The sequence below is a fragment of the Aquila chrysaetos genome, chromosome 18 (assembly GCF_900496995.4).
Source record: "Aquila chrysaetos chrysaetos chromosome 18, bAquChr1.4, whole genome shotgun sequence".
NCBI lineage: Eukaryota > Metazoa > Chordata > Aves > Accipitriformes > Accipitridae > Aquila > Aquila chrysaetos.
Genome location: NC_044021.1, coordinates 12870655 through 12890496, shown reverse-complemented (window position 1 = coordinate 12890496; position 19842 = coordinate 12870655). Strand labels below are relative to the sequence as shown.

The window sequence follows — 19842 nt, the reverse complement described above, 5'->3', positions numbered from 1 at the left end:
AACTGTTTTTTTTTTTTTTAAAACACTGTTTAAATTTCATGAGGACTAAGAAAACAAAATGTGCTTTATTTTGTGTTCAACTACTATTACCATGAGTCCTTCATTTAAAAAATAGATACATCAGTCATACATACAAGCACAAATGCTGCATATAATACATACTTCTACTGTCAGAAAGCATTACGACTATTAAAGCTTGGACTTTACTGTGAAACACAGATGGCTGCGTTATGCAAGAAACAGTAGACAATTATCAGACCAGAAAGACTGTGCCATCAAAGCAAGCATTATCACTCTGTCATGGCTTAGTCATCATTGCCTAAAAGACAGTGAATAAACTCCCTTTTCTTCATTATGGTAGGAAAATACCATGCATTTTCACATGAACTCATGTTGTTCTGTTTCTATGCCTCAGATGAAACAGTAAGAGCATTTCAGTTTGCTTGTTCAGTTATTTCTATTAATTTAGAATATCTGTGGAAAAGGCCACTGTGATTCTAGAAGTGACATGTAAACTTCAGGCTGATCTTACAGGTGTAAAATCATGCCCACCTACAGGGGACTTATTTCTGACTACTTTGATCTTTAATTTTCTGTTTAAGAATTTAAACTAGCTGAAGTGTGGACACTGCTCCAGGGACTTAATACAATATAAAAATCAGTGAATGAAATGTTTGAATGAAAATGGATTTCCAACAGCCTGGAAATTACAGTACAAGTTACAAAGGCACCTATCTGGCAATAGGTTAGGCAACGCTGATGATGAGCATGTGCATATCTACATTTCAAAACAACAGACATATGCAGGTAACTAGAATCTCCAGATAGTCTTTGACAAATCTTCTGCTTCTGAGTTCTTTTTAATGTTATATATAAAAAATATATAATAAGCACAAAGAACATTCAAGTAGCTTTCTGAAAAATACTTTGAACTGCCATTCAGCAAAAACCAAAACCAAAACAACCTCCCCTCGAGCAAATAAAGTTCAACATTTATGAATTCTTAACTAATTTTCCAGTGTAAAGCACAAAATAGTTAGTTACCTGTTCCCAACACTGTGGTAAAAGCTCAGCTTCTACACGTGTTGGTCCAACGTGTCGGGCAAATGCCACACACCCAGTTAGTATCATCTGTCTGAAAACATAAATTTAAAGATTTAATCTGTTTATAAAGTGAAGTTCTATAATATATAGAATATATTCTTTACAGGAAAAGCAGATGCTGTCAGGCAACAGGCAACTGTCTACAGTCAAAATTTCACACCATACACACTGACTTAAAGGCTAAATATTAAATTGAAAGCCACTATTGTCGCTGCTCATTGCAGGGAGGATTGGACTAGATGACCTTTAAAGATCCCTTCCAAACCAAACAATTCTATGATTCTATCTTGTTTTCTATTTAATATGCCTTTTCCAGAAACTTGCAGATCCCAAACTCCATGAACTAGAGCCTGAGGAGCTCTGATTTGGGAATCTGTGACTTCCTAATGTCTGAGACTGGGAATCCCTGACTAAATCTCTCATTTAATTCTTAGTACTGAATATTATGACTCATCATGCAGTAGAAGGATCTAAATTACTTTTTACTATCATAATATCAGTATTTTAGTCAAGTACACATATTGCTTTTATTTAGAAGCATTTGTGAGATTTAATGAATTTTGTTCAAAACAAGTGACTTAATTGTTTCATGACATGGTTTTGCAACATTCTAACATGCAAGCTACTGTCATCTCTCCCAAAATACTGGATTTTACTGTGTCAGAAATCTTCTAAAGTCCTTTATAAAAGGGAAGCAATTAATCAGTCAGTAGTATTTACAATCACCTGAGTCACTTGTATTTATATTCTTGCATTTTTTAACTTTCCTCAAAGTTTGCAAGAAATCCCTCTTGTTCCATCAATTTCATAGGCACAGATATATATTTAAAATTTCAATAAAATTGTACTTAACTATCATTTGGATAAACTTCTATTTAATGAGTGTTTATCTTGCCAAGATATTTTACTTCTAACTATTTCTCCTGTTAATAGGATTGAAATGATACCAACTTCACATGCAAATCACCAGTTCTATTTACTTTTAGTGCCTAAATCAACACTTAAGTAACCAGTTTCAAACAATACTGCATGGACATGAGACACTCTTTTTATCACCTCCACAGTAAGATTAGGACACTACTGAGAATTTGTTCATTATTACTTTGTGGAAAGTAAGTCAGAATTAATTTGTTACCGTTTTAGTGTCATGTCTAAACTCCGAAATATTTACTGCAGCTAATAATATACCCTTAAGGTTGAAAGGCAGAGATCCTGCTGGTTATTTCTTAACCAGTTATACAATATACTCCATCAAAAAAAGACTCATTCACTTTGAGAATCTTTTCAAGGATAAATAGTCTATTAAAAAGATTTTTTTACCCCAGCATTCTTTAGGCCAACAATCTGAGCAAGCTCTTTGGTTTTGTGTTGTGGTGTGTGTTTGTTTTTTCCTCTCTACCACATACAGAGAACTAGACTTTTGATCAAGGTAAAGGTTGGGGAAAACAAAAATCCAATGATTACATAAGACTCAAAAAATCAACAGCTGATAGGTGATAGCAAGATGGAGACAAAAGCCTGTGGTAATTCCGAGTTCTACAAGAAACAAAATAGTTATTTGAATGCCTGTCTTTGGTTCTACACACTGCACCTAATCACAGAACTGGGCAACAGGATATACTTTTATAAGATATTAAAAGAATCAAATAGCAGAATACAGTAATCACTTGAAATCTTCTGCATGAGAAATGGGGAAAACCAAAATGTCATTTTTTAAAAAAAAAAATATCAAACCTTCTCAAAAAAGTTCCATGAAATCTCAAAATTAACTCAGATTTCCTTTTACCTTGCCTATCAAGTAGGAAACTTTAAGATATTGCAAAAATATTAAATAATAATGTTTTAATATTTTACTGTAACCATCTTAAAAGTATATGACAACAGTCATTAGGTATTTTGGGGGAAGGAAAGGTTGTAAGGATCTCAACATCAGGTCATTGAAACAAAAAATGTTAACACTAAGCTGTTGCAAAAATTGCAGTCTAGGCTGGATATGGGAAAAACTTTCTACTTATTGTCGTAATGATCTCTTCTGTTAACAAGATGCTAGGAAAGCTTTCCTCAAAGAGCTCTCTCCAGGTTATGCACTTATGATCACTTAGGCAGGAACATAAAGCAAATCAGTATGATTCAGCAGAGCACTAGTTTGCTTCATCAGTACAGAAAACAAAGTGAAATCAAGAATCAAACTAGAGGAACAAGGCAGAAGTTAGAGTAGAACAGACATAATTTAACACTGCTAAACTCTTTCTAGAGGTTTTAGAAAGTGACTGCATGCACTGGTAAGCAATTCAATCTTGTATTACACAGTTCAAGGTTCTTTTGTCACACCTAAAGGTTATATCAAAAACTTACTAGAGTTTTCCTTAATATGTCAGCAAGTTATGTGTGTTCTGTAAGAGATGGTATCATATGACTGATGGAAAGTCATATTACATACACTAAGTTTAATGTATTTTAGCTTCTTTTCATTAAGAGTGCTGCTTCTGGGTACATTACTTGGAAATCTTAAAGAGTTCACATTTTGAACTATGTTGTAACCTTGTCCTAAAAGACCCCAATGTTAATCTGACTTCTTCACAGCTCCTTAGCTTCCAAAACCAAGATAATTGTCCAAGAAGAAGTTTAAGTAAAGCTAACACATATTTATTCCTTTGCAGAAAAGAATTTGATAGATATTTTGAAAAGTTGAATAGTAAATTAATGGGCAAAGTCTTGCTGATAAAAGTGTCCTTATTAAATATAACATTAGTATACAAGACTATGGCAATATGCTATATCTGCATGCACCAAAAAGACTCTCACATGTGCAGGAATACAGGCTTTCTGCCTAATTGTTAACATACTTTACAAGGTCAAATATTAAAGTAAAATACTTATTTTAATGGGTTCATTATTAGAAATGTAATGTCACATTTCAGTCTCTTGCATTTAACAAATTAAAAAAGTCAACTTGTTATCAACTGCTACTTTAATGTATACTGTAGGCATGTACAGTATAGCAGAAGGTAAACAATTAACGTAGGACATAATTAATACCATTGTTCTGGTGACTAAACCTGAATGTCTTTGGTTACTTCGTATTGCATAAGACTGCTAAAATATTATTTAAACTTCTTTAGATAAAAACCAAGCATGCATAATACACTTCCATACAAATATTTAAGTATAAAAAACTGACTGAAATTCTAATAATAAATTCTGAATATGTTTTCTAACTAATTTGTATTCAGAATCTCTTTTATTTGATGGAATTTTACTTATTCTTCAGTCAGGTGTTATTGCACCTTTAAAACAGATTATGATTTTTACATGTGTAAATGTATATTGTGTATGTACATGTTTTGTCCTGGAGATTAAGGCAGAATATTCTTCCCAAATTTCTGATGAAAATGAGTTATTTTAGGTATAAATCTCTACCTCACAACAAAGAATGAACAACTTCAAGGAAAAAGAAGCTTGGATTTTCTTCTTTCTCAGCTGCTGAAGAGACACACCTAACTGCAGCTAAACAGGCATATGAAAAATCTACATGATAGGCCACCAATCCTGTGACAAATTAAGTACAAGAGATTACAAGCAAGATGTAATTTCCTTCCCCTCTCAACCACAAAATAATTTAGCTTCTCAATCTGCATGGGACATTCAAAATATTTTAGACAGTGGTAGATGTTTCAGAAGCAGATTTCTAATAAATCTGAAGTAGAGCAAGGACTGCATCTTTTTGTAATTTCAATCTGCATGATGCCACTGTGCTACAAGTTGCTTTTATTTATTTATTTATGCATTTTTTTGTCTCCAAAGCCATCTCTTTCAATTGTACCTCATCTCTAAATTTTACCATGGGAACAATTTAGAAAGACACCAGAACACTTAAGTTTCAGAGGATCTTCAAAAGGAATGCTTTCCATCTATTTCATAATGCCTATTTTGTCTGAAGACAGACTAGAGCAATGATAGATACAGATGCTTTACAAAACACCTCTAATAAAGATAATGAAAAATCTTTTCACAGTTAGAGATGGAAACATACCAGCTAGGGTACTGTCTTTCAACCTTAAGGATATTCTTACCAAGATCAGTAGAAACAAAGTCAGATTTCCTGAGTACTAAGGAAGAACTAAATTTATAAAACAAAAAGTATACTTTGTTTCAAAGTCTTAACCAAAATAAAACAAAGCTCTTAACACTTGTCAGAACTAACTCACTGCTTCAGTCTTCTGAATTTTTTATTGCTACCATCGTACTGAACCGCAAATAGGAAGAGTACTATTTTCTCATGCTGTTTTCCCCAGCTAAACATGGTAGTTAACTTACATAAAGATCACTAAGATACACTAAGACAGAGGTTTAAAAAAAGCTGGTTTGATTTCTGTATCAATCATTGCTACGAATTATTATCTTAAAGCTCATTTTAACAAAGCATTTCAGTTCATCTTTAAGAAGAAAAGGAACTGAAATGTTACACTACAGCTTACCAAGCACATTCTTACATTTCAGTAACTAGAAAGTACGGGTCATGGAAATGGAAAGTCCTGAAGTCCACATAAATTTGTCAACACTATACCAGCAAAACATCAGCTTAAGTGAAACTTGGTTAAAATCACCCAATAATATCCAGTTTCTATTAGTTCTGCTTCTTTGACAAAGAAAAAAGTTCCTTCTTGTCCCGCAACACACAAACGCAAACACACCTTTGCTCATCATCTGGTCGTTTGATCAAATTGAACAGTATGTGTAGAAGCTGATCTCTCTCTTTGGGTTCAGGATGGAGGCAGGCTGTACACAGTATGAGTGGGATCAATTCCTAAAAAGTTGCAGGTAGGGGAAAACCAAACAAAGTAAAAATGCTTTGGGCATATATTCATTAATGGCAAAATAACTAAGAAGAAAAATCTAGCCACATAACATCAAAACAGTTAGAGAAGATTTTTTAGAGTCTTGATCTCTTATTAAGTGACCTGAAAAAAGTGAAGGTCTACAAAGGTTAGAATTATTTTCCTGCTAGGAAAGATCAGGGGAAAACCAGCACATAAAATAAAAAGCTCTGCAAAGGCTACAATTAACATATGCAGGTCACCTGTAACCAGAATTAGAGGACAATCATGGTTTAAATTATCTTCACTACCTGCTGAACTGAAGCAGGCTCCACAGACATCTGTGGAACAAAGCTCCTACAGAAAAAGCTATTTCTGATGCCATGGAGTTAAAGATTAAAATTTCCAATTAAGCATGCACGCAGTTTTGTGCACAAGTTTGAATAAGCACTGAGAAACATATATTGGTAAAGGTGACTGCAGACAGATATCCTCTATTTTGTGTTGACTGAGAACTACATGATTTTTTTAAATGCTTGTTGGTTTTTTTTGTTTGTTTTTTTTTTTTTTTTTTTTTTCAATAAAGAGGCAATATCTGAAGCTGAATTTTCTTTTTAGAGGAATTCAATTCCCTTAAGGAACAAAGTATCAAGAAAATACTGTGTAAAACTCTAATGGAAAGAAAATATAAGGCTGTTCAAAATAGTGAAGACCTCCTCCTTTCTAAATATGCCTTCAAAGCTCATGGTATTCATTCCCAGAAGAAATAAACATTCTAAAGTTTCTAAATGTTTCATGGACTGGAAGTCCCTTTCCTTGACCTTGTTGATGTGAGCCTTTACTCCAATCGAATTTGGAAGACACACAATTTCTACGTGATTTAATATCTTAGGAACAAAGATCACACCGGGAGGTCGGGGGAAAAGAACAAGACAAACCTAGGTGTCTGCAGAGAAAACATGGGCAAGTAATCCGGAGACTTCCCCTCCCACCTGCCGCATACTTTTGAACCACTTTCAGCAGACAAGCTTTTTGTGAATTAATAAGCCATGACAAATAAGGAGATGACAGTGGGAAACACTTCTGAAGTAACTAGGAAAGATTATATGCAGCCCGGAAAAATCTATAGTTATTTGTAAAAACTTTGCAGGGAGGTACCAATTTCTTCCTGCAGACATTCAAAGTGACCTGTTCATGATGTTCTTGAGAGTAAGCCTATTAAACAAGCTGGATATGTGGAAACAACATTAAAGACACCCTCGCTGCTCAACTTGTACTAAAAGACACCCTCGCTGCTCAACTTGTATTTTCCTGAACAGCAATTACTATGTTTATTTTAAACATAGAACAATATGCTATTTTAGAGCACTGCCTAAGCTAGTCAACTCCTGATAAGCTTTTGTTTTCATTTTACAAAAATTCTACGCAGCGTGCTATTTTCCCCCCCTTGAAGATGACTGAGACACATCCTAAAATGTATTTTAACATTCTGGAAGATATTTTTGGCAATATTTAACCCAATTATGGCACAGATTAGGGAATTTATGATGAGACAGAGGAATTGATGTGGAAATATCCTACTCACTGCTTAAAAAAATCTCAAAGTACAGAAGGAGAAATGAGAAATAAATTTGAACAATTTGGACATTTCTATTTCTCAATATTTTAAACTAAGCCAGTTTTGGGGTTTGTTTTTAAATAAGTGTAGCACAACACAAAATAACGTGAATTGAAAACCAGTGTTGAAGAAACTTTACAAATTACATCGCACTAAGAGCTACATAACTTTCGTCAGCTGAAAGCTCCTTTCCCTCTAGAATTTGCATGTTAGATTTTATCTTTTGTATACCTAACATTCAGGTTTTGTGCATTTAAAGTTCTGAGAATGCAGAGGCTTAATCTATTTAACTTTTTTTTTTGTACTTCACAGAAGCATTTTCTCTTCTGCAAACACTGTTTTAACTCAAAAAGATTTGAAAAAATATTATAAAAATACCCCACCTTGCCACTCTAAATACCACTACTTACACATCAAGCTAAGATCTTTTAAAGAGGAAATCAGACTACAATTTGTAGATACACAACATAATTACTAACTTCACCATAAAGAATATAGGTCATGGAAAAACCTTTAAATCAAAATAAACCTGTGTTACTTTACTGAGATCTACCTTTCTGAAATCTACCCTGAGTTCACTTTATCCAACTGTTCTTGCAATTATTCTTAAGTACTCCATATAAAGATTTTTTTTTAAAAAAAGAATATACCCCACGAAATGGGACATGTATATTTTTTTTATGATCCGGGGTTTTTGTTTCATCTGTTGAAACCATCACACTTCACTTTCCTAGTATGTTTGAGTACCTACTCAAAAATCTCAACTGCTCACTCAGAACTACTGCTAGATTTCAAACAGTCCCATGAGCTTTTTTTTTTCTTTTAAAGCTTCTTTTCAAATTTAAGGAAGCTAAAAAAGTTGATTTTTCCAGCTGACTCTGTATGAAAGGAAAACACCTCCAAGTATTCACCTAGATACTACTACCTTGTGTGTGAAAGGCTAATGAATAACCTAACACCATTGACATGGGGCAGACACAAGGCTGGTTCTTTACCTTGCAGAAAGCTGGTTATTATAGCTGACGGAATTAGCTGTTTGTTCTTGTCCATTGGTCACATTCTTTCATGCATACTATGGGAGAAGAGAGTGTTCTCTGCATCGCTGCATCAGTGCTTCTACAGTTCCTTCTATTAAGGGGAGTGGAGAAACAGTGAGAAGTCTTGAACAGTGTTTTATGTGCTCCCTATAGACTTAATGGACAGGAGGGTAAAACTGGAGGCGAAAGGGACTTTCTGTGTGACAAGAACAACAAAACTGCTCTCATAGATGGACAAACCAGGTCAGGTGAAGTCTCCCAAAGACTTAAAAGGGGACAGATTCTTCTCGGGATATTCAGGATCATTAGGAACAAAAAACAACCTACAGGCAAGTTTGAGCTCATTCCTTTCTGTTGCTAAGGGCCACGCCTTAGATGTAGACTTGTTTAATAAATCTCAGATTTTTCATTCTCAAAAAAAGCAGAGAAGTGCTGTAGAAAGTGGTAATTTTCCAATAGGACACAATAATATTAGCATTTAGCTGTTTAAATTCAAGAGGAGGGATCATAACATTGTTATGGAGACTGTATATAATTATTAATAATCAAGGAGAGGACTTCCAGTGCTATTTGAAACACTCTGCCTTCCTTGGGAAGGAATACCACTTGTGCTGACAGTCATAAAGCAAGAACATAAATTTTAAATAAACCAACCACCTTCCCTCTATTTAATTTGGGATCCTTCCTAACTGTCTTGTTCATCCCCAAGTCCCTCTTTTCCCTTTTGCCTCTGACTTAGGAAAACTGATTAGTTCCTGTTGGTATTAGTCAACAATACCAGGAGAATTGACTTGCGTAACTATGACACTGTTTTCCCGTTAGACGCCAAGCAGACTGCCATTATAACATCATCAGCATTTGCAACTTGATGAAATAAAACATCATGTGTCGGAAGTCTCACCTCCACTACTGAAAAGGCAAGTTCATATCTGAGGCAGTTTATATCTGTGAGATACTCAGATGTAGAATAGAGAGAAAAAAGTTATTTTGTTTTTACTGTGAGATAGGCTACATACAGGAGAGTGACAGACAAAGCTATGAAGCTGACCTAATGCACTGCACAGGAGAACTGAAACAGCCCATCTTCTCTCTGTTCTACCTCTGCGTAACTGTCCACATAGGTCTACCCAAAGAAAAATTCCATTTTTTCCATCATAGTACCTTTGGACAACGTCTCCCTAACTTACAACGACATGTTCCATTATCTTTGAACAGGATTCACTATCTGAGCTGATTTAAGTTCTCAATAAAGGCAACATTTACATATGGAGCAGCTCTTCATTATGGTCAAAAGAAGGTGGCCTTTTAATGGTAACTGGTATCACCTCAACTATAGGTAAAACAGTTCCTCCTACATATTAAAAGTATTAAAACAAAATATTAAAGTTTGGGTTTTTTTAAAATGCATCCTATAGCAAACATTTGTCTATTTTTCTGACAATTTTCTTACAAGGTAGAAAGGAATTTTCTAACTGTGCTGTTGCCTTCATTGTAACTTTTTTCTTTAATGTTCTGACAAAAGTCTTCTACATCTCAGTTTCTCTCACTAATTAGTGTCTTTTTGTTGGAGTACTCATAAGCAAAATAATTATCTCAAAGTATAAATTTAATTAGTGTTAAGTGTCAAGACTAGTTACTTCAATAGCTTAGGATAGTAATCTTTTCTATTATTTCAAATATTTATGTAATAATATGGCAAACAGCTGACAACATAATATATAAACCAGGATGACATTATGATTGATTTTGTAAATGTGCCCTTTCAATCTTCTCTAATAATCAATGCTTATATTGTGAACCAATGCTACGTTAAAATTCTTCTGTAACTTAGCCTCTGAAAACCAGTAAATAAAATCAAATAATCTTATCTGCAGCAACTGAAATAGGAGCAGGTACTAAACAAACTACTGATATGGAGTCTCTTGTGCAAGAAGGTATGTGAAGTTCAGAATTCATCCTTTTAGTTTCAAAATGAAAAAATATTTAATCATAGGATTAATACATGACTCAGAACTTTGTGCTACTCATCTTACTAATATTAAAATTACAACTATAATTACATTTCATGGGATGAGACTATTATTCCAGGATCCAAATTAAGCCTCTTGTAGATCCCAAAGGGATGCTTTTACATAAGAATCAATGCAGATATGGGTGTGAAAAAACTTTGTATTTCTTTGTTTATATCTATTGTTTACCTGCATATAAAACTACTGTGATAAACTAGTAATAATTGGCAATTCAATTCATAAACATTAAATTCAACTCCTTGCATCCATGAATTATGTTATATTTAAAGACATAGTGTTGAAAGACATCAGCTTTCAGACTACAGTTGAAAAGGATACTCTATGAGATTGAGGTATTTCATTCTAAGAAAACCACACTAGCCCCTCATATCCAGAGAAGGAAACTAAAGGACTTAAATTACAAAATGGTTATGTATGTCTCTCGTGTGTGGGGGGCAACCCCACACCCAAACAAAAAAGCCCCCAAACCAAAACCAACACCCCATGCAAACCAGAAGAGAACCAGCAAACAGGCTGTGGTCAACACTACCCCTATTTTTCAGAAACACAATCTATAAAAGCCTACCACAATCTAAGTTTTACAGAGAACAGAAAGCATTTTAATTGTTCATTTAAATTTTTCTATTCTCCACTATTCTGTGAAATAGAAACAGTCATTTAAAGATACTGATGGCTGACAATTTTCATGCCGAGGAACTCTAAACTTACGTGCCTTTATCCATATCCAACCAGAATGACATTTGCTTGACACAGCCAATGGAAACAGCCACTTAAATATACTGCCAAGCTCTGACACAGCATTCTTTTACATTTCTTAACAAAGCCAATTATTTTATGGCTTTTAAAGTGTAAGACTGAGATGAAAATCTGTAATAAGATGTTCAGCTCTACTGTGTTTTAACAGACAGCTACCTACAAAAAAATGCCAGAGAATTAAAGTGCCTCGGTGATGTCTACGCATAGTTACTACACGTTAACGTGAACAGTCTACAGCATTACTTTCTTCTAGCAGAGTCGAGAATGGCACCCGTTCAGAGTTTGAAGATTCAGCATTACCTTTGCTTCAACTTTAAAAAGAAATAAAAGCAAAACTCTACTCTTAACATATTGAACTCTAGATACATTACAGTTTCTTAGTATAAAAATTTAGTGGTGCACATTTAGTAAACCATTACTATCATGATTTTGCTAAGTTTGTGTAACACAAATGAAAGTTACAGAAACTAACCCTGGAATAATAGGTGAAATGAAAGGTATAAATAATTAAGGAAAAGTGTTTCTTGATTAAGAGCAAGAGTAACAAGATCCTGATATTAAGCCAAAAATTTTACTCTGGCCCAAGCTCTGCTAAAGGACTACATACTGCAGAACATAGAAGTTGTACATACAAACAAGGTTACTCCTGTTACCCGACAAAAAGATATTGATTTCTACATCTTATAAAGTATGAGAAATCAGTATGGCACTGATTAGTTATTGCAAAAATTTTAGAAGATTGCTTTTCTCTAATTACATTGTAGCCAAAGGAATCTTTTTATCTTCTTGACAGACAGAAGGTGGCTGATTTTTTTTTTTTTAAATATTAACTGTGTTTCAGCTTTAAGTGGTAAAAACACAGTTGAGGAAGCAGATTCCAATGCAGATGAAATTTTATGAACTCAAGCTGCTCATCTGCAAGAAGCGTTATCACAGACTGCATACCCAGCCAAAGGGGTACTGAGAGACTGTCAACCTCCACAAACCCAGCTTCTCCAAAATGAAAATGTATACCACAACATTTTCAGCTTCACATTTTGCAAGCCATTTCAACTTGATGCTTAAAGAAAAAAAGATAGGTACTTTAGGGAGTCATTACAAAATTATGTTTAATTCTCACATCTAACACACTGACAGTGTAAGATCTTAAATACTACTACTGTGTATTTTCACTTTGGTGGTAACTTCGCATTACAACCTGAGCTTGTTACACATCTTTCTAAAATTAGTGATCTTTTGGTACATTTTTACACCGCTTGTCTGTAAAATTATGCTAAGACTCTCTCATGATAAGGTTGTTTTTGGACGAGACCCAAAGTTGTACCTTGTTGAAAAGAGTCCAGTTCTTAGGTTAGCTTTTCGTAATACTGATATTAATAAATACTAACAGATGGTCTACCCAAGTTTTCCTTCAAATTCCATGACTACATCTGAAAGAACATTACAATAGTTATAGCAATGGGTGGTAACTGAGAAAAGCTATTTTTAAAGCAAATTTCAATTGGAACGTTAAGCATCCCATGCAATCCAGTTACACAATTCTCACTTGCGGCTTTTTGAATCAAATTGAAACAGATGATCTGTTTAAGGCAAAAATACATGTAATCAAATGCAACTTCAACTGTAAAACAAAGTAAATAGAAAACAGCCTAAAAAGTCACGGAAATATTAAATGCATTACACAGATTATGCTACAAGCTGTGAAAAGAAGCCAAAATACCACATCCTGCCAAGCAGAGGGAAGGAAAGGAATAAATAAGAAAACAGAAATTAAGCACTGATCCAGGAACATTCACAGAATTATTCTGAAAGACTATTAACAGAACCATTTCCAGAGCACCCAGTTAACACCCCCACCCCCTCAGAAAAAAAACCTCTTTTATAAAGTTTGAGACTTTCAAAACGTGGTACATCTCAAACTCACCGTGTCAACTCCTGATAATTAGTCATATGTTATAAAATTTTAGATTATAGGATCAGTACAAATTTCTTGAGGATTTTTCAAAGCCTTAAAATGAACTTATGCAAAACGCACTACTAAGTCTACCATACTGTAGGTCCCCTCAACAAGGACTAAAACTTACTCAACAAACTATGCTATTTCAAACCCTTTATTTTGGTGTCAACTATAAAGCCGTTGAATTTCTGTTTGATATATTTTCTGATTTTTATTTTTTACACATTTGGTAGTGTGCAATATTTACAACAAAGCAATACAAAACCAGTCATTTTTTTTCTCCATCTTCAATAACAGTCTTCCTTTTCTACACTATATATTATGAACGATTATGCAAAACACCATCTTCATTTACATTCAAAATAAACATTACCTCTTCATAATTTTATTTAGCTTCATTTTAAATTTAAGGAAAACACATAAGCAAGATTGCTAATTTTCTTATGAACCTTATCTTGGCTGATACATGGAGCTTCTAAAAAAAGACAGTAAAATAGATTTTTTGTTGAAGTACATAGTGCTGCAAAAGAACCTGAACATGAATCCTTGTTAAAACTGATAGATAAAATAAACCAAATTTAATGTTTGAACTTATAACCTCTGCTCTTTATAACACACATTAACCACGGTCTTCTCTAACAAAAACATTCGTGCTACCACAAATAGATGGACCTACAGTAACAGTTACTCTTGCTGAATGCTAATGGGTGCCTTAAGCAAAGGAAGAAATATTAGGATACCATGCAGGTTTACTGAACTCACCTGACAGAGGTGTAAAACCATTCTCTAGGAGCAGAGATGCATGCACAAAAGTAAGAACATGATTGCAAGTAACAGACTTTCATGAAATTAGACACATCATCTTCAAAATGAAGAAAACATCCTGGTAAACGAAAAAAGTAAAATTTCAGGGTTCCTCACCTCTCGCTTTGCAAGCAGCACATTAGGAACAATATGAGGCAGGCAGCGTCCCAACATTAACATGACACTTTTTTCACTGTCTGCAATCCGAGATACCTAGAAAACCAAGTTGTTTGTTTGGTTTCTTCAAATGAAACACAGGAACAGAAAAATATTCTTTCAAAGGAATTATAAGAATTGCAACAGGCTGATCACTTACCAGAAAATATTTAATTTACTCATACACATTAAGCCATAAGTTTTTGTAACTTCAAAAGCATGAATCCACTTGTGTGACTCAGAACTTCCCAGTAATTACATGTCTATCACTAGCTTCCATATTTAAGCTAAAATCTGAAAGAATATCCTTATTTCTTAAGTTTCATGCACATAAATTTATCTCGCCATATATTTTAGTAAGTCTTGTTTCAAAGCCATTAGTGCTTGTTTAACTATTGCTGCCATGCAGAATAAAGGATCTTCTACTTTATGTCAACTGGGAAATATACCTCTGATCCCAGACGGCTGTCTGCTGACATCCGACAGAAAGACAGTAGTGCTTGATGGAAAGCTGGTGACAATTTCCTGAAATATCGTCAAAAAGGGAGGGGGGGAAAAAAAGCATAGATAAGAAAGGTGACTGAACAAGTCCTTTCACTCTGGTTTAACCAGCTAAGTAAAATGACATTCAGCAAGCATGTTTTACATGAAGCATACTGCAGAAGTTTTGGGTTAAAATTATCTTTGACTGTTAGGGTGTTTAGTTTGTAGCAAGAAAAAAAGTGGGTGTCCTAATTAAGAAGTTACTTCTAGTTCTGAAAAATGTAACATCTTTCAAACTGCTGCACAGACAAAAATAGGACTAAAGCACGAAGAAAAGGAAGCTTTAGCAATACAAGAGGAAGCATACAATTATGCAAACTGGGGGGGAGGGGGCAGAAATCACAAGAAACAGTATTTTTGCTTAATGCTCTGATTCTGCACATCGCATAAAAACATTTGAGTCAGTCACTTAAAACTTCAGGATTAAATAGAGATTGCTCAGCTGCCACTCTGGGATCTAAACATTGGATTCAAACGTATAGTGAGAACCTCAAAACTAACCTTAAATTGCTGTCCAATCCCTAATGTAGATGTATATCTGTAGAAGTACTGCCTCATGGCCATACACAGCACCAGCCAACACAGCTGAGCTACTCAAAGCCTTAAGCATACACATAAAACCCTGATAAGAGTCTCAAAACAACCTTGTCCGAGAAGGGTAATTTGGCAGAAATGTTCTCAGAAAACAATTACTGGACTGACCATTACATAAAACAGACAAGCACCATCAGCAGCAGCATCCTATTTTTCCCAGTAACGATAACTCCCTCTGCCTTATCTGAGGCCTGTATTTAGATGCTAATCTAACACTGCCTCACCCACTATGCTTAAAGAGGAAAAAGAACATTTCTCTTCCAAAACACGCACAGAAATCATCTCATTCTATATCATCATCATCTGCTGTTTGAATCCTCTAATGACACTATATGAGTTTAAGGTAGGGGGTGACTCCTATTTCTTATATGGAAAGTGGTTATCACCTTTCAACTCTTAAAAATGCTTTTTGTACACTTGAGCACAGAAAATCCTACACACGTGCAATTATGTGTATGGACACATATGCTTTTATCTAATAGATTGAAACATCACACTATTTATAGAAAATACATCATCATTCACCCTTTTCTAACCAAAAAAAGCACATTAAGAATCTAAGTTCCTACTTATAATTGTTTAAACTAATCCAGGAGGACACGGGTAAATATACCAGAGTAGTTTTCCTCTTCTGACTATTTACAAAATATGATAAATAAGAATATGTTTATTACTTAAAATCAAGTTTTTTTCTTGACAGTATGGGTTTTTAAAACACGTTTTAAATTTTAATGAAGTAAGTTTGTTTTAGTTCCAATCAGCTTGGTTTTGTGCAAGGGTTCACCTTAAAAAAGTTACTAAACAACTCGGATGGTACTGAGTTGTAAAGGACTTCTGTTTAACAATATGTTAGTCCTTATTCTGTAAAAGTATTCTTGAATGACAGATTTACAGGCTCTACTCAAGGCTTTAAGGTTTATTTACACCGGGAGAACAGGAGCAAGTGTTGCAAAGCAGCAGCTTAACGTTAAAAGAACAGCAAGGCCTTGCCCAGCCCTTTGCCCAGGCTCTCCTTTCCTCAGCATTTGAGCCGCAGAACATCAGATCCTTCCCCACTTGAAACCTTAATTAAAATCCTACATAAGGGCAAAGTTCTATCCCCCTTTTGCAGAGACTGAAAACTAACTAAATATGACAATATGACACTGAATTTCCCTGTGGGTTAATTAACAGCAAGCTCTGAGCAGCGTGGATCCCATTACGATTGCTGGCTCTATTTAGAGTCAAGAAAGCGTCTCCTTGATGAAGTCTAGTAAAATCCTTCATGGCTATGCTGGACAGAAACAATGAAAGACCCAGGCCTCTTGCACATGAAGCACTACTAATCTATTCCATTTAACACTGGGACAAGAGAGTCAATTCACTGAAAAAGTCAGGAGTGACTGCTATATACAGAAAACACCTTGTATTTGGTGCAAACCACAACACCTAAAACGAGTTGAATAAATACATGTGGTGCAGTCTATTTAAACTGCTGCTAGTGCTTTCTACTGCAATCTGTTAGACGAGGCACTTTTCCAATGATGGCCACGTCCTCATTTGTGGGCACGCGTGCACAGCTGCTCTGAGTGCCGTCGCACAAAGCAGGCTCACTTGCACTTCTATCCTCTCTTCCCATCTGGGCAAGATTTATGCCAAGAATCCACTCCCTAGCTACACTAGTAACAATCTTGCCTTTTAGGATAGAGTCTTAGTTTTTAATACCTCTTAATACATTCTAAATAAATTGTAGTAATTGGCTTCTACAAATAACCACCCCAGACTGAAATAAATAAATATCCAGCACTTCTATCATGCTGCTTCTCCCACAGATCTCAAAATACTTAACAAATAATAGAATTCTAATGAAAAAAATTACTGTATTATTACAAATCAAGTGCATAATCCAGGAAAACAATTTAGTGATACAGATCTATAAAACACTGTATCAAATATGGTTTCCTTTGACCTTTCACTGACACGTTAAGCCCAAAACTCAGTACAAAAATAGCCACGTATTACACTTGCATTACTTATTTCTGCAGTGAACTGCATTTGAGGGGACTTCTGAAGTTAACTCAATAGGGATTCAAGGCTTTATTCAACTACTTTTCAAATAAATCCATGTGTAGTTATATTTAAAAGAGCTGTGAGCAGCAAAACAAATTTTGTTTTTCTAGAGACTACTGTCATAAATCCCACTGGAGATACTCATAGTTCCTTCCACACTCAGTGATCTCATCCTATTTTGATACCCACCCTCACTACCCCCAAACCATCAATCTAAAATTCATGCACTTAATGCCTCCCAGCACTCCCAATTACTCTGAGGAAAAAGAAACTTGCAACAAGCCACAGACAAAAGTAGGTAGACAAATTTACGGCAATCAATGCACGACAGCCATAAGTTTTAATTATTACATAGTCATTACACATTCAGCTAGAAAATGAAAGAAATTAAAAAAAAAAAAATCTGGAAAGCTTAAAATGAACCACTGCAAATTTTCCAGAAAATCTAAGTCAAGTTTTACTTTCCTGTTAAACACTAGTATATTCAACTAGGAGAGAAGAAATTTTTAGTACCACTCAGACTCTAAGGTACTATATTCAGAAATCAGAAATCTTTCCTCCTGTTCAGTTCTAAAGTTAAGATATCACTGAAAAAGTGCCCCTGGCCCTAGGACTCAGTGCAGAAGTTAAGGAAATCCAGAGAAAACAAACAAGATACTTAGGGTTTGCAGGAAAATTTAATTAGTAGCAGAGGTAGAAACTCTGGTTTTTTCTTCTTCTTGCCCCCTGCCCCACTTGTATTGATTGTCCATCTGCACAGAACATCACACATAGATTTCTACTTGGTATTTTCATGTGGAAGATAATTCTAGAAACATATTACTGTATCAACACCAGCAAAAGAACGCTAAGGGAACTGACAAAATACAAAGCAGAATGGCTACCTGCTCCCCTAGGAACAGCAACAGTAAGACCGTAAAGTGAGCTACTTGGGCATCTTTGTCTACAAAGGTAATTTTAGAAGTTGTACGTACTCTCATTAAGTTTGTGGTGTTACTCCTGATGGCTACACAGTGGTTTATCTATTACTTAATGAACATGTTACTTCCCCTCTTCACTATAACAATTAAAAGACTGTGTAGACTGGAGGGGCTTTCTCAAGAACAGTCAGACACACAAACTCAGGCTCCATGTAATAACACAATAGGAGTACCTCATTTTTATTAAAAGAATCATAGTTACCCAGTGAAGGCTTCCCCCAAATTCAAAACTCAAAAAGCAGAATGTCATCGAATACCCCTTCTGATTATTTAAAAAAAACCAAAACAAAAACAAAAACAAAACATACAGCTTTCTTAGATACTCTGAGTTATACACATCTACATAGGAAAACTTAAAAATTTCCCAGCCACTCTTCAAGAAGACCAGAAGAGATTTCATTATGAAATTAAAATTTGAAAGAGAATGGAAATATCCTGTCTTCCCATTCACCACTTTGACTTCAGCTTTTTTTTGTTGTTGCAAGGAACAGGACTGGTTTTAGAAACAAGTAGGAGGTAAAAAGAAACCCTTAAACTTAATACTAAAAATGTAGGTTTGCCAAATGTACTCCTTCCTAAAAAGATTACGAACAACATGAAAATATCAGCACTGTACCCTAAAGGTATGTTAAGTCTTTTATTTGCATTCAAAACACAAATGATCTATGAATTCTGCAGCATTTCATTGTTAGAAAAATCTCTATCCACTTTACAAGAGTTTTTAATTAAAGCATTTCAGTTTAAAACTTATCACTAACCTATTAGGTTTATCGAAGTGGACTGCAGCTTTAGTTGATGGAGCACAAGAGGACAGTTTCTCTGTTTCTTTACAGGGCACAGAATTTAGCATATCATCTTTAGAAGTCCTTGACTCCACTTCAGCTGACAAGGAAAGGCTTGTTTCCTCAGTGTTTCCATGTTTGTTGTCATTCTCAGAGCTCTTGATATCCAAGTACCGTCCATTGTCCTCTGAGACTGTGAGAGGCACTTGTTTTAAAGAAGGATGGGGAGCTACACCATAAACTGTTGACACAGCAAAGTTTTCATTCTTGAGAAAATCTATTTCACTAAAAAAGGAAAAGCAAAGAATGAAATATTTTTGTAGCTTTCCTGAGAAGGTTCTTGGAATCACAAGGCTGGAGCACAGAAATACGGACAACATACTGAAGAGCTCCCTCTTCAACTCCACTATGTTCAAAAGTTCCTTTAATATAAATAACTTGTATCACACAAACTCTTCAAAGGAACACTGGTTTAATGGAGTTCTTTAGTCAATAATTAGTAGTAGGAAAAATGTTGCACTCGGAGTGAATCAACGAAACAAATGAATAACAATAGTGTTATCTGCTTCTGGCTGAAATCTTAGCACTGAGACACAAGCCGTCACAAGACAGAAC

At 34.9% G+C, this 19842-nt stretch overlaps 1 protein-coding gene across 1 annotated transcript in view; it reads right to left on the bottom strand.

Moving 5' to 3' along the window:
* The window catches only part of RELCH (RAB11 binding and LisH domain, coiled-coil and HEAT repeat containing), an 86607-nt gene that overhangs the window by 36306 nt on the left and 30459 nt on the right, over positions 1–19842 (bottom strand). The window contains 6 exon segments of the mRNA XM_041118301.1: positions 1045–1135; positions 5799–5911; positions 14082–14105; positions 14241–14336; positions 14729–14804; positions 19204–19512. Of these exon segments, the coding sequence (XP_040974235.1) occupies positions 1045–1135; positions 5799–5911; positions 14082–14105; positions 14241–14336; positions 14729–14804; positions 19204–19512 (709 nt within the window).